The sequence below is a fragment of the Galeopterus variegatus genome, unplaced genomic scaffold (assembly GCF_000696425.1).
Source record: "Galeopterus variegatus unplaced genomic scaffold, G_variegatus-3.0.2 Scaffold525, whole genome shotgun sequence".
Lineage (NCBI taxonomy): Eukaryota > Metazoa > Chordata > Mammalia > Dermoptera > Cynocephalidae > Galeopterus > Galeopterus variegatus.
In genome coordinates, this window is record NW_007726636.1 from 539,572 (window position 1) to 552,455 (window position 12,884).

At 50.7% G+C, this 12,884-nt stretch overlaps 1 protein-coding gene across 1 annotated transcript in view; it reads right to left on the bottom strand.

Moving 5' to 3' along the window:
• The window catches only part of VAC14 (Vac14 homolog (S. cerevisiae)), a 119,366-nt gene that overhangs the window by 71,783 nt on the left and 34,699 nt on the right, over positions 1-12,884 (bottom strand). Inside the window, exons 10-12 of the mRNA XM_008569718.1 lie at positions 10,850-10,913; positions 2,711-2,855; positions 2,374-2,439 (exon numbers count right to left, since the gene is read on the bottom strand). Coding sequence (XP_008567940.1) covers positions 2,374-2,439; positions 2,711-2,855; positions 10,850-10,913 — 275 coding nt within the window. The remainder of the gene's footprint in view (positions 1-2,373; positions 2,440-2,710; positions 2,856-10,849; positions 10,914-12,884) is intronic.

The window sequence follows — 12,884 nt, forward strand, 5'->3', positions numbered from 1 at the left end:
TGGCTGTCAGCAAGAGGGAGGGGTTTGTGGGTTTATCACAGTCGTACTGGGAGGGAAAGACATTTATGATACAGATGGCAAATGGAATGTCCCAAATATACAAAGAGCTTCTACAAATCACTAAGGAAAGTGGACAGGGACAAACTGAAGGGGGAGGTTTTTCGAAATACACACACCTTTCCACACCAAATCAAGAATCTTTCTCAAGAAATCACGGAACAAGAGAAAAAGGCCAGAAAACCTTTTCCTGGCAAAATCACAAGGAGATGAGAGGATGACAGTACAAGTAAACCCAAGCTCCCCACCTCCCTGCTGCTTCTGATGTGGGTGTTGAACACCGTGCTGGGTGAACATGGGCATGGTGGTTAAGCCATGGAGAGGACAGGCTTCGGGGTCAAACAGATCTGGCTTTCAGTTTGGGCTCCACTGCTTCCCAGCTGTGTGCAAGTTCCTTGACCTCCCCAGGCCTTTGTTTTCTGAACTGCACAATAGAAACCCCAGCACTCCCCCCAGGAGAACTCTCATGAGGGGTCTGTAGCTACTGCGAGTGGAGGGTCTAGCACAGTTGCTTGCACGGTAATGACTTCCCACAAGTACGAATCATCCAAGCTAACCTGTGCTGCGAGGCCACCATGCTGGATGTGAGAACCTTCACAGGGAGTGCTGAGGTTAAGTTCTGTTAGTGAAACCTTCAAGAGGGACCCAGCAGTCTGGCTGTGGTCCTATTTTACTGAATAGGTGTCCATGGTCTTGAATCCCAGGGAACTCCATTTTTGAGATCAGGGTTGTATTTGGAAATATTTGAAAAAACCCAACAGAGAACACTTACGAGATACCCTAGGAAGGAAGCTCCAGAAGAAGAGGGGCTTTGTCTTGTTCATGGCTGTATTCCTACCGCTAAGTACAGAGTATGTCCCCAAAGAGACTGGGCAGGGACACTTAGGAATGTGATTCTGGTGAAGAACCAGGACGTGGCAGAATCAGGGCTCACCGCTGATTACCAAGGTCCCCAAATTCCTCCTCTAGAGATGGGGAAGCAGGGACTCCTTGCTCCTGTTACAGCACCCCCCAACTGTCCTCTACTGTCCCCAAGAGCAGCCTCAATCCTCTCCCCATCCGAGGCAAACAAGATGTGCCCCAGAGCCCTGACAACATTTGGCACTTCAGCAAATTGAGTTTCCACAGCCGCCACCTGAACAGAGCTGTTTAATGGACTGCATCTCCTCCTGCTCCCTTTAAATGCACACATACACAAAAACCAATTTCAAGCAAAGAAAGCTGGATGGGATTAAACAACTCCATTTAAAGGACTGAAAACTCAGCTGCTTCCACTGAAGTCCTAGGAAAGGAACCAATCAGCAAAGTTCTTCTCTTGCTTTTTGTGTGGAAATGAGGGCCGTGACTACAGTGAGTCACTCCTAGCTCGCAGGCAGAACTGGGCCATGTCCACCTGGGCTTTGCACTGCAGCGGGTGGTACGTAGAGAGAGAGGGTGTGCGTGTGTGTATGTGGGGTGGGCAGGCAGGAGGGGCCGAGGGCACACTCTCAGACCATCTGTCCTGGATTTTTCTGGCAATGCTAAGAGCCTCAGATGACCCAGAGGCTGATACCTGGCTGTCTGCTTCTCTCTGCAGCCCAGGTTTAGGAAAGCAAATTCAGGCTGCTGTATAGATGCCCGGGTCCCCACCCAGGCCTGGCACCAGCCCGGGGAAGACTGAGCTGCCTCCCTCTACAGGGAGCGGTGGTGAGTGATGTTTCATGCCCCTTTTTCCCTGCCCCCAGCCCTTGTCCACTAGGCAGTGTGGGCAACCTACTCCTCAGTGACACCCAACTCTGCCCTTTGCCCATAGCTGCCCTAGAGCCCAGACAGGGAAGGAGAGATGAGCCAAGGCTCAGATGGTTAGCATTGGACATACATGGAGGGATGGGGGGATGCTGCTCTTGCAAAGGGCCACACCCAGCTGCAAATCCTGCCCCTTGCTGGGAGGCAGGGCAGCCCTGGAAAAGAACCACCCTGCCCTGACTCCATGCACCAGAATGCTGAAGTGCACAGCCAGAGAACCTCCCCCAGATGACAGGTGAACTGGGCCCTGCACACGCAGGCCAGCCTCTGCACCCCGGTCCCCTCATAGGGGCCAACCCTGCTGCCCAGCACATGGCACAGCCTCTCCCTTTTGCACCAGCAGCTCTTGGTGACCCCAACAAAGCAAAACTTAAGGGTCCAATTTCAAATTAGAGGTCAAAATGGAGTCCCGCTGAAATGAATAATATGAGGAACGCTCACTGGGTGCTCAGCATGTTACACGGATCACTTCATTCTTGTACCCTCTCTACTGCTGCTGTTCTGCAGGGAAGGGTGGTGGTAGGGACTTACCTCGTCGGATTCATCCGATAGTGTCTGAAGTAGGATGGGGAAGAGGCTGTCTGTGTGCCGGAACATCTGCAGAGAAGCAGGACACCCATGAGCTCTCCCCTTGCCCCAGCGCTGGGCTCTGTGCAGGGTCCCACTGCTCTGCCGGATCACCTCCCTCCCTGCCACGACACCAAGGGCTCCTCATGGCATCTGTCACTCCTCTGCTTGCCAGGGTCTCTCCAGAACTGCAATGACCTAAAGCTTACCAAGCATGGGCAGTCCCTCAAAAACCAAGGCAGACCTGGAGGAAGCCCCCTGGCTTGGAGGGGTCTACTGGGGGATGGGCCTGGGGGCTCACCTTCCGGGGAGTCTTGATGTAGAGGTGGTAAAGCCACTTCAGAACTGCAATCCTGGTCATCATCCCGATGGCCATGTCACTGAGGTGGCAGTTCAGGACCTGCACTATCCCATCGAGGTGAAGGGTCACTGGAGCCCTTTCAGTGCTGTGGGCAAGACCAGGAGGGAGAGCTGTGCTCAAACCAGCCATAACCACCTTGTACAGACTCAGCACCACCCGGGCCCACACACGCTGAATCACACACTTCTACCCACTGCCCTGGGGGCTCGGCGGGCAGGCCTGAGCAGATGGCACACACCCTGGGTGTCTCAGGGATGCGTCTCCCAATGCACAGCCCAGCTGGGGGTTCGAGGAAAGCCTGTTCTCTTCCTCCCTCTTCACAGGAGTTCGGAGCATGCTGCTTGGAGCTATGCTAACTGCACTGGGAGGACTCCCAGTCTGCTGGGCTCCGACTCCCTCCCCCTTTTCTTTCCCCAGCACCAGTCTGGCCCATGTAGGAAGAGAAAACCTCACCAACGTTATTGAGCTGGCACCCAGCAGCTCGATGGGCCCCATTAAATGTGGGTCCTTTGTTGATAAGATGAAACCACTACGTCCCGGTCCCTCCCCCTTTTCTTTCCCCAGCACCAGTCTGGCCCATGTAGGAAGAGAAAACCTCACCAACGTTATTGAGCTGGCACCCACCAGCTCGATGGGCCCCATTAAATGTGGGTCCTTTGTTGATAAGATGAAACCACTACGTCCCGTCCGGACAGTACAGGGGAACACCCTGCAACACCTCTTGATATCCAAGAGGCAGCCGAAGAATGTGCAGTGGTCATGGCTTGTCCCCGCACCATACTCCAGAGCATATGGGACCTGGCTGAGTAGCCAAGCCTTGATAGTAGCCTCTGAGACCAAGATGTGTTCTTTTGGGTCGGGAAAGAGGCAATAGAGCCTCTGCCTGTGAGAAACTGAGATTATACAGAACATGCCTTTGCTCCAGTCGGGCAGAGGAAGGAAGACTCCTGGCTTCCACGGACTAAAGCCTCGCTGGTCTCCAGTCAGGGAAAAGTGACGCTAAGCAGCCCGGAGGAGGAGGATGGGTGCTGCTGGGAGACTGAGTTAGCTCTCTGCCCAAAGCACTGCTCCCAGCAGATGCTGGGATTTTCAGGGGGTTGGTGGGGAGACACAGCAGGGACAGAACCTTAGGAGGTCAGAGAGGGGCTCCCTTCCTTCTGATGCACTGCACTGCATTTGCCAAAAGGCCACATGACAGGTGCGGGCCAGGGGCTGCATTTCCCAACGACTGGGGCAGGGTGGTTCAGTCGCCTGCCTCGACCAGACAATTTTTTGTGGCATTTCCAGGCTGCTGAATTATTCATTTGCATCAGGAACTCGATGGCTGTGCCTTCCTTGTTTGCCTGTAGCATCTCGGAGGCTCACTCGATGTGATTCCTAAAGAGTGCAATTCTGAGCTCTGTACTGGCTAAGCAGAATTGCTGTTTAATGTGGGCTGATGATCTCCATGGTGCCTGCTCCAGGGACAAGAGTGGGCATGTCTATCCTTTGGTGGCCAGAGGATCTGGGTGTGGGACAGTGATGGGGCCCATAACTGAGCCTCGGGGTGGTGCAGCCACTGCAACATCCCCAGGAGTCACATGACTGGAAGTTCCTGGTGTCTTCTGTGGATATCAAAATGTCTAAATCCTTTAGTGATAAGTCAGATGGGGAAATTAAAGCACAGACAGACGAGTCCAGGGTGTAAACTTGGGCTCTCGATCAGTCTCTTAATCAGCCTCACAGCTTGCTGGCCAACAGAAATAAAACGTGAGCCACAGATGTAATTTTACATTTTCTAGTTTTAAATTAAAAAGGAAAAAGAAACAGGCAAAGTTAATTTTAATATTTTAATTAACCCAATAGATCCAAAATATGATTTCAGCATAAAATCAGTATGAAGATTACTACCATGATATTTGATGTTCTTTGTGTCCTCGGCCTTTGGAGCCCAGTGTGCATCTGACACTCCCAGTGCAGCTCCGCTCACACCAGCCAAGCTTTAGGGGCTTGGCAGCCTTGTGGCCGCCATCTGACCACTTCCTAGATGCTCTTCTCCCTCCGCTGATGGCCAGCACTGACTGTCTTACTTCCAAGCTTACTTTTCCCATCCATGCTGGCTTCCTGTGTCTTCTTCCAATGTGTTCCCTTTAGCTGTTCTCCTGGGGCCTGTAGAATCCCCTGGTTAAAGACGCTTGTGTCTTGGTGGTAGAAGAGATGCCGCCCACAGCCCAAGGCCTTCTGCAAAGCAGGTAAATGAACGGAAGCCACCTCCCACCTGGCCTGTTCTTTCCCAACCCTGTGGGCCCCAAGGTCTGCCCTGAGTCCCTTTCCAGCAGGAGCTGCAGGGTGTTCGGGCTGTCACATGGGGCTCAGGTGTCCCGGGTACCCTGTGACTGGCAAATCACAACCACATGCTTATCTGAAATAGCCCCTTGGGAGGAAAGCCTTGTTTTTACTTGCCTCAGGGACTCAGGACTACACAGGCCTAGCAACGGCTTGCCCTGGAGCTGCTGGTGGGGAGAAAGGCAGTGCTATGGCCAGAACCCCCACCCCACCCGCAGGGCAGTCCCAGCAGTGCAGATGAACCTCAGGGGGCCACATGGCTCTGATAACGCGAGAGGGCCAAGGCACTAAGTGATATGAGCACTCCACGGAGGAGCACATTACCTGCACAGCCTCATGTGATCCTCTCAGAAACCCTGTTACTTATGTTATTTCCACTATGGAGATGAGCTAATTGAAGCACAGAGACATGAAGGGACCTGCCCAAGGTCATACAGCCAGGCAGTGGTGCAGCCTGTGATGTGAATCTGAGCAGTCTGACTCTAGAATGGTCTCTCCCACCACACAGCCCTGCCTGCTAATGGTCAGCAGCTCGGGGGAGTGCACGGTGGCGTCACTTTCCACAGTCTCCCGTGGGGGTAGCAGAAGGGCAGCCCCTGTGTGGACTGCCCCTCTGGCCAGGGCAGCCCTGGCAGCCCAGCTGGTGGCAGAAGGAGGGTATCATGCACATTCTTCAGTGTATTTTCCTGTTGGAAGGGTAGACAAAGTCTCCACGTGGGGAGGAAGAGGACACTGGGGAAGCCCGAGGCTGACCTGTGTGGGGCACACTCCAAACCCAAGCAGCCTAAATAGGGCACCAAGACGTGGGGCTGGACAGTCCCTCTGCAAGCCGAGCTCCTTAACTCATAGCAGTCCTGAGATGCTTCTGCCAGCCTGTGGCGTCATCTTTCAGGTGGTGTCATGTCACGGCCAAATAACAAAAGCAGGATTTCTTGGAGCTGCTGTGTGAACCAGCAGCGTTTTGTACATTGACATCCTATGACTTTCCCCACAGCAAATGCCATGAGAGCAAACCTCCCCAGCTGTGGGCTTTTTCAGACTGCTGGGGAAGCGGCTGTTAGCCTTGACCAACCAAGAACTTCGTAACTGTTCATGTAGCCCATCCTTTAATGCAGATGAGCAAACCCAGGTCCAGACAGCGTGGTCCTGTCCCCGGCCATGAGGCCATGCATCAGAACTCAGTCCTTCGGCTGGACACACCCTCCCCGGGTCTGTGTACTTTGCTGGCACCAGGGAGACTGATCTTAGTGCCTGGAAAAGGAAGGATCATGGTCCCACCAGCCCTTTACCAGGTGGCTTTCAGTGGTTCTGCTGGATGGGGCTTGTGGCGGCGGCGCGGAGCTCTGCGCATGCTCAGCGGGGGGGCTGGCGCTCTGGGTTCCTTCGAGGGGGGCACGCTGTATGATGTGCTTAGCTCCCAGCTGCTGGTCTGGAGCCTCCGATGTGGCACCCTCTGCCTTGGTTTCCCTCACCTCCAGTTTAAAATACATTTCTGTATTGGTTCCAAAAAGTCTAGACGAGTCACTTGGGGGGCTTCTGAGTTATTTCAATGTGTCTGCAAAACTCCATTTTCGCCAAGCACGTTCTCATAAAGCATCTTACAACGAATGTCTTGGATGTACATGTACTACAATGTCCAAATGCATGGCGCTGCTGTGGCTATTAGAATACATGTGTCTGCAAAACTCCATTTTCGCCAAGCACGTTCTCATAAAGCATCTTACAACGAATATCTTGGATGTACATGTACTACAATGTCCAAATGCATGGCGCTGCTGTGGCTATTAGAATACAGATTTACTGAATAATGCTTCTGATACTACCAATAAATAATAAGCTCCAGTCGTTCCCTCTGGGAGACAGCACTTTATTTCTGTAATGTCTAACTTTTTGTGGTACTCATGTCACTTCTCTAATCAAATTGGAAGTAGAGTTTTTCCTGAATTTGAAGTTGCTTTTTTAAAATATAATATCATCATACATTTTTTTAATCAGCAGATGCTAAAAGTTGGGAAGCACTGATTTCTAGATCTTTCTGCTTGCTTACGTACAGGGTGGCCAACTACACCAGAAGAAATGTACTGAATGTCACTGAAGACACCATGACTCTTGGCAAGGCTTGGGGCGTCCGAGTGGAACAGTTCATATAGCAACATTCACCAACAGTGAGCTGACAGCATTTTCTAACATTCTCCAACTTTTGAGAACCGGTGTCAGACGATTCAGGGAGGCCAATGTGCAAAACTTCAGAAACTCTCCAACTGCGACTAATAAAGTTAAATGCACAGGCTCGGGAATTAGGCCTAGCTTGAACTCCAACTTGGTCACCAATTAGCTGAATGACTTTGGGTAAGAAGTTAGCCTCTCTGGGTCTGTTTCCTCATTTGTAAAATGGAGATAATAACCAGGTTCTTGTAATAATAACAATTGTAGCTAAAGTGTAGGGAGTGCTTTGTGTGTGCCAGACACTGTCCTATGCTCTTTATGTACTTTCATTCAAGTCCCATTCTCCTATGAGGTCGGTGCCATCATTACACCCAGTTTACAGATGAGCAAGCTGAGGCAGGGAGAATCTAAGGCCACTGCAGGCATGGTAGAAGCAGGATGTGAACCCAGGGAGTTGGATCCCAAACTCAAAGTGTGCAGAGAGATAAGGGACGTGCCCAGCGTACAGACACGTGGTGTTGGAGATTCCTCTCTCTCAACCCTCTCCTTGGCTGCGGGCAGGCAGCTGCCTCCATCCTGGTTTCTTCTCTTTCCGCCCTTCCCTGGGGAATCCAGTTTTTAACTTCCCATGTATCTCCTGTGTTCTGAAGAACAAGGGATCCCAGACTCTTCTACCTGGAGCTCCACCTCAGCTGTCAACCCAGACCTAAGGTGACTTTGTCACCCTGCTTTTCCAGGTGGCTCTCCCCTGTGGCTAAGCCTGGGGCCAAGTGGGGCTTTCCCAGCATTCTGGGAAAAGAAGGGAGATGAGGAAGGGAGAGGAGGCTTATGCTCTTGAGTTTAGTCAGTTCATTCTCCCTGTGTTTAAGTGGAGAATCTACTTTTTAAAATTCTGGGGTATAAAAATTGCCTCCCAGGAGATCCCTAAAACCCTGAACGTGGATTCAGAATTTTGTGTGGATGTGCCTTTTTCCGGGAAGGAGGTCCACGGCTTTCATCAGGTTGTCCTGGGGTCAATGACCACTAGGAGGCTCAGGACCACCACCACAGGTGGCAGTTTTCTGCCTTTCTACCAATGGTGGAGTCCCCAGTCTGGCCATTGCCCATGATTGGCCTGAACTGAGGGAAACTGGTGACTGTGGGTGGTGCCCCAGGCAAGCAATGCACCTGGGAACTTGCAGGGTTGGTTTTGACTTCTGGTGACCTTGGAAGATGCCATCTTGTCAAGCTCAGTCTCTCTTTGGCAGCACCAACTGGAGGAAGCAGGCGTGGGGCCTAGGCCCAGGTACCCTGGCTCTGGTCTCCCAACTATAAACGCTGTCCGCTCTCCAGCATAGCTAGTGACTTAGGCTGTGCAGCTGCCCCCATGAAACCTCCATTCCCCAAGAGTCAGGAAGCACCAGGTAATCTGTTCTTGTTTGGTTTTTTATTTTAAAAGGGTAGGATTCAGCATTGGCTCCTGAAGGACAGGTATAAACCCAAACCCTGGTTCCAGTTAAGTGGTTCCTGGCCGTAGCACAGGAACTGAGGCCTCCTGTAGGCCACCCCAGCACATGGTAGTGCAGTCTCCAAGGCGAGGCAGGGAGAGTTGTGCCCATCCCCCCAGTCTATCAGCCATGCCCCCTCTCTGCCTCCTCCTAGATCTCCCCCCATCTCCACTGCCAGTCCCTTGGAGCTGACAATCTCTGTCACCGAGGTTATAGTGACTTGTCTACAACGGGCTTTTTGGCTGCCAGAGGGAGGCTTCTAAATCCCAGATCTGATCCTGCCATTCCCACTTATAACTCTGACTCCCACTGCCTCTGGGACAAAATCCGAATCCTTTGCAGGACACAGCAGTCTCTTGTATCTCCATCCAGACCTTTCCTGAGTTCCAGAATCCAGTACCCAAACCTGCCTTCTTTCCCTCTCCTGGGGATGCTCAGAGCCACCCGGAACCGAGCTCTCAACTGCCCGACCCACACCTGCTCTTCCTTCCAGCCCTAGCTTGGAAACGAGACCAGGATAGCCCCTCAGTTTGGCTCAAGCAACATCTAGAAGTTGTTCTTTCCCTCACCTCTCTCCTGTCTCTTCGAGCCCAGCCACCAGCAAATCCTGTCAATTCTACCTTTGAAACAGATCTCAAGTCCATCCAGCGTCTACCTCTGCCGCTGCCTCCTCAGTCTCAGCCTCCACCCCTTCTTACCGGGACGGCTGTGGTGGCTCCCTAGCTGGTCTGTGCCCACCCGCCCCCCACAATCCTCTCTCTACCCAGCAGCTCCCTGTTCTCCCATCCCTCCTCATCCCTAAATTGGGGATAATGCTACTGACTCCACGGGATTTAAACATAAGCAAACTCTAGATGCCTCAACACAAAGGACTGAGCACAAGACTGGCTTAGGAAATACTTGCTGAGTGGTCACCAGCATTAGCCACTATTCTCAGCAAGCCTCAGCTTGGGTACCATGACTTGTCCCCCAACATCCTCTGTAGGGCGATCACCCCCCTTCCTGCAAACTTCCCCCTCACAGCAATCACCCACTTTTTGGTAACTTCCCGGCTACTCCCCTGCTTCCCCGCTAGAGGACCTTGAGGTCAGGGACACATTCAGGGACTCTCTTTATCTTGGAACCTGTAGGATGAACACAGGCAGATGCTCTGGAAATGAAACCAATTGAAAATGAGTGAATGACCTGCTCGACCAATGTGGGTGTGGTCCTAGAGGTATGTATTTATGATCTGTGCTTGCATACTTGGAAAACATGCTCAGTGTCTTCAGAATTGAGAATAAATTCAAAAATGATATAAATGGAGGAAAGATCCTGAGGGTCTGGGGAGAAGAGAACCATGGGGCTGAACGCACATTTTCTCTTCACGAGTGACGGGCTCCCCTAGGGCCCAGGTTCAATGTCAAGTTCAGAGGGAAGAAACCCCCTACAGGAGAATAGGCACCCATTCCAGCCCCACAGATGCCAATGCTACCCAAAGAAAAAGTGACATGGGTAGCATCCAGGGGACTCAGACAGAACAGAAATGGGACATTCCCTCCCCAGGGAATCCCATCACTCAGCAGGGGGTATGCGGGGAGTTGGCAAAGAGGGGAATTACTTCTCTGCTTGGCCTGCACTGCCCCCAGGTGGAAGGCTGCGCTACTACAGCCAACCTGGGAGCATGGGAGAGGGTGGTTCCCATGCCCACAGTCCATCTGCGCTCTTGGACTCAGTTACTACCTGTGCTCCCGACTGTCCTTGAGCAGCCTTCCCCTTGTCATCCTCATCAGCCCCACATTATCTGGGACAAGCTAAAGGTGCAGGGCAAAGGCATCTGCAAGTGTCTCACTATGGTTACCATGTATTAGCTGTACTTTTACAACTTGCATTCACCAACCTCTAGCAGCTGCTAATCCCTCCCCAAATGGCTCAGTCCTTCAGAACTGGGTGGGGTAGGCTTGCCCGGTGTCCTTCAGATTTCCCCTTCGAGCACCTCCTGTGTGTACGAGGGTGCCCTGAGCAGAGTTTGCTTGGGGTCTTTGCTGCAGTCTCCTGCATGCATGGGGGATCTAGGTTGCTTGCTGTCCACAAACACCTCTGGCTGGAACAAATCACTTACCTGGGTGGGGTGAAGACACTGATGCTGCTACCAAAGCTGGAATCACAGGAACCATCGGGACCTCCTGGGAGAGGAAGAGGCACAAGGCGTCATGAATGGCTGCTGGGTTCTTCTAAGTAAGATCCCTGTTACAAGCACACAAGACTCTACTCTTCAGCCCCCCACACCTGGATTCAGGCTCCTGAAAAGGAGCATGGCTCTAGAGCCCCAGGGCCTAAAGCTTTTGGGATAGTACCCATGCTTGTAAGTTTTTAGGCACAGTGATCTCACAAGGAGGGGCCACCAGTGCTGAACACATCTGGGAATCTCAGAAGGGACTGCTGGCCTGAGGGCAATGGATGTTAAAAATGACTTTGAGATACTCAACATGCTTAGCCATCAGGGAAATGCAAATCAAAAACACGAGACACCACCTCACACCCACTAGGATGGCTAAAATAGACAATAAAAACAAGTGTTGGTGAGCACGTGGAGAAATTGGAACCCTCATGCACTGCTAGTGGGAATGGTGCAGACACTTTGGAAAACAGTCTGGCAATTCCTCAAAGGGCTAAACATAGAGTTACCACATGACCCAGCAATTCCACTCCTAGGTATATACCCGAGAAAAATGAAAACTTATGTTCACACAGAAACTTGTATATCATGTTCACAGCAGCATTATCCACAACAGCCACAAAGTGGAAACATCCCAAATGTCTCTCAACCAACGAATGCACAAATGAAATGTGGTACGGCCATACAATCTGGCAATACAAAGGAATGAATTACTGATACATGCTATCACATGGACGAGCTTTAAAAACATTGTTATGTGAAAGAAGCCAACACTAAAGACCACATGTTGTTTGATTCCATTTATATGAAATGTTCAGAATAGGCAAATCTATAGAGACAGAAAGTAGACCGGAGGTTGCTGAGGGCTGGAGGAAGTTGGGGAATAAGAGGTTCTTTTTAGGGTACTGAAAATGTTCTAAAATTGATTGTGGTGATGGGTACCCAACTCTGTACAAAATATACAAAAGTCAGTGATTTGAACACTTTAAGTTGGGTGAAGTGTATGGTATGTGAATTATATCAATAAAAGGGTTAAATCATGACTTTGGGGAAATAACTGTGACCTGCACTCTGCCCAAGTATTCCTCTCTGTGGTCAATTCAGTACCTGCCATTAGTATTTAACTTACTGCTGCATGACCCAGGATAGAAAAGGATCTCTCTGGCTGTTTTTCTCACTTAAGGAATAACCTTAAAATTCCAACCTTTTTCTTTTGGCATTTAATGAAGTTTTCCTAAAGAGCCAAGACATTCTGCATTTGGAGGATTGCCAGTAGGATCCAATTCTAACTTCAGCTCTGGTCCAGGCATTGGCCCCAGCTCAACTGTGACCTGCATTCTGCCCAGGTATTCCTCTCTGTGGCCAATTCAGTACCTGCCATTAGTATTTAACTTACTGCTGCATGACCCAGGATAGAAAAGGATCTCTCTGGCTTTTTCCCACTTAAGGAATAACCTTAAAATTCCAACCTTTTTCTTTTGGCATTTAATGAAGTTTTCCTAAAGAGCCAAGACATTCTGCATCTGGAGGATTGCCAGTAGGATCCAATTCTAACTTCAGCTCTGGTCCAGGCATTGGCCCCAGCTCTTATGGCATCAGGGAGGGAAAATGGTGGCAGCACTGGAGTGCTGAGGGTGGGTGATGCACTGGAAAAAATCCCAGACTTCTGGTATTGACTGTGTAATTTAGAGCTTGTCATGTAACCCCCTTTGCTCTCAATTTTCTCATCTATACAATGAGACAGATACTATTTACATGGCCTAATCCAGATTTTATATATATTTTCCTAAATTTAAAAAATGCTTTAATTTTGAAATAATTTTAGATGTACAGAAAAGCTGCAGAGAGTACCGAATTCTCTGTATACCCTTCACCCAGCTGCCCCTAGTGTTAACACTGTACATTCCCATAGTTCAGTGATCAAACTAGGAAAGTAACACTGGTACAATGCCATTAACTAAACTACAGACCGAACTGG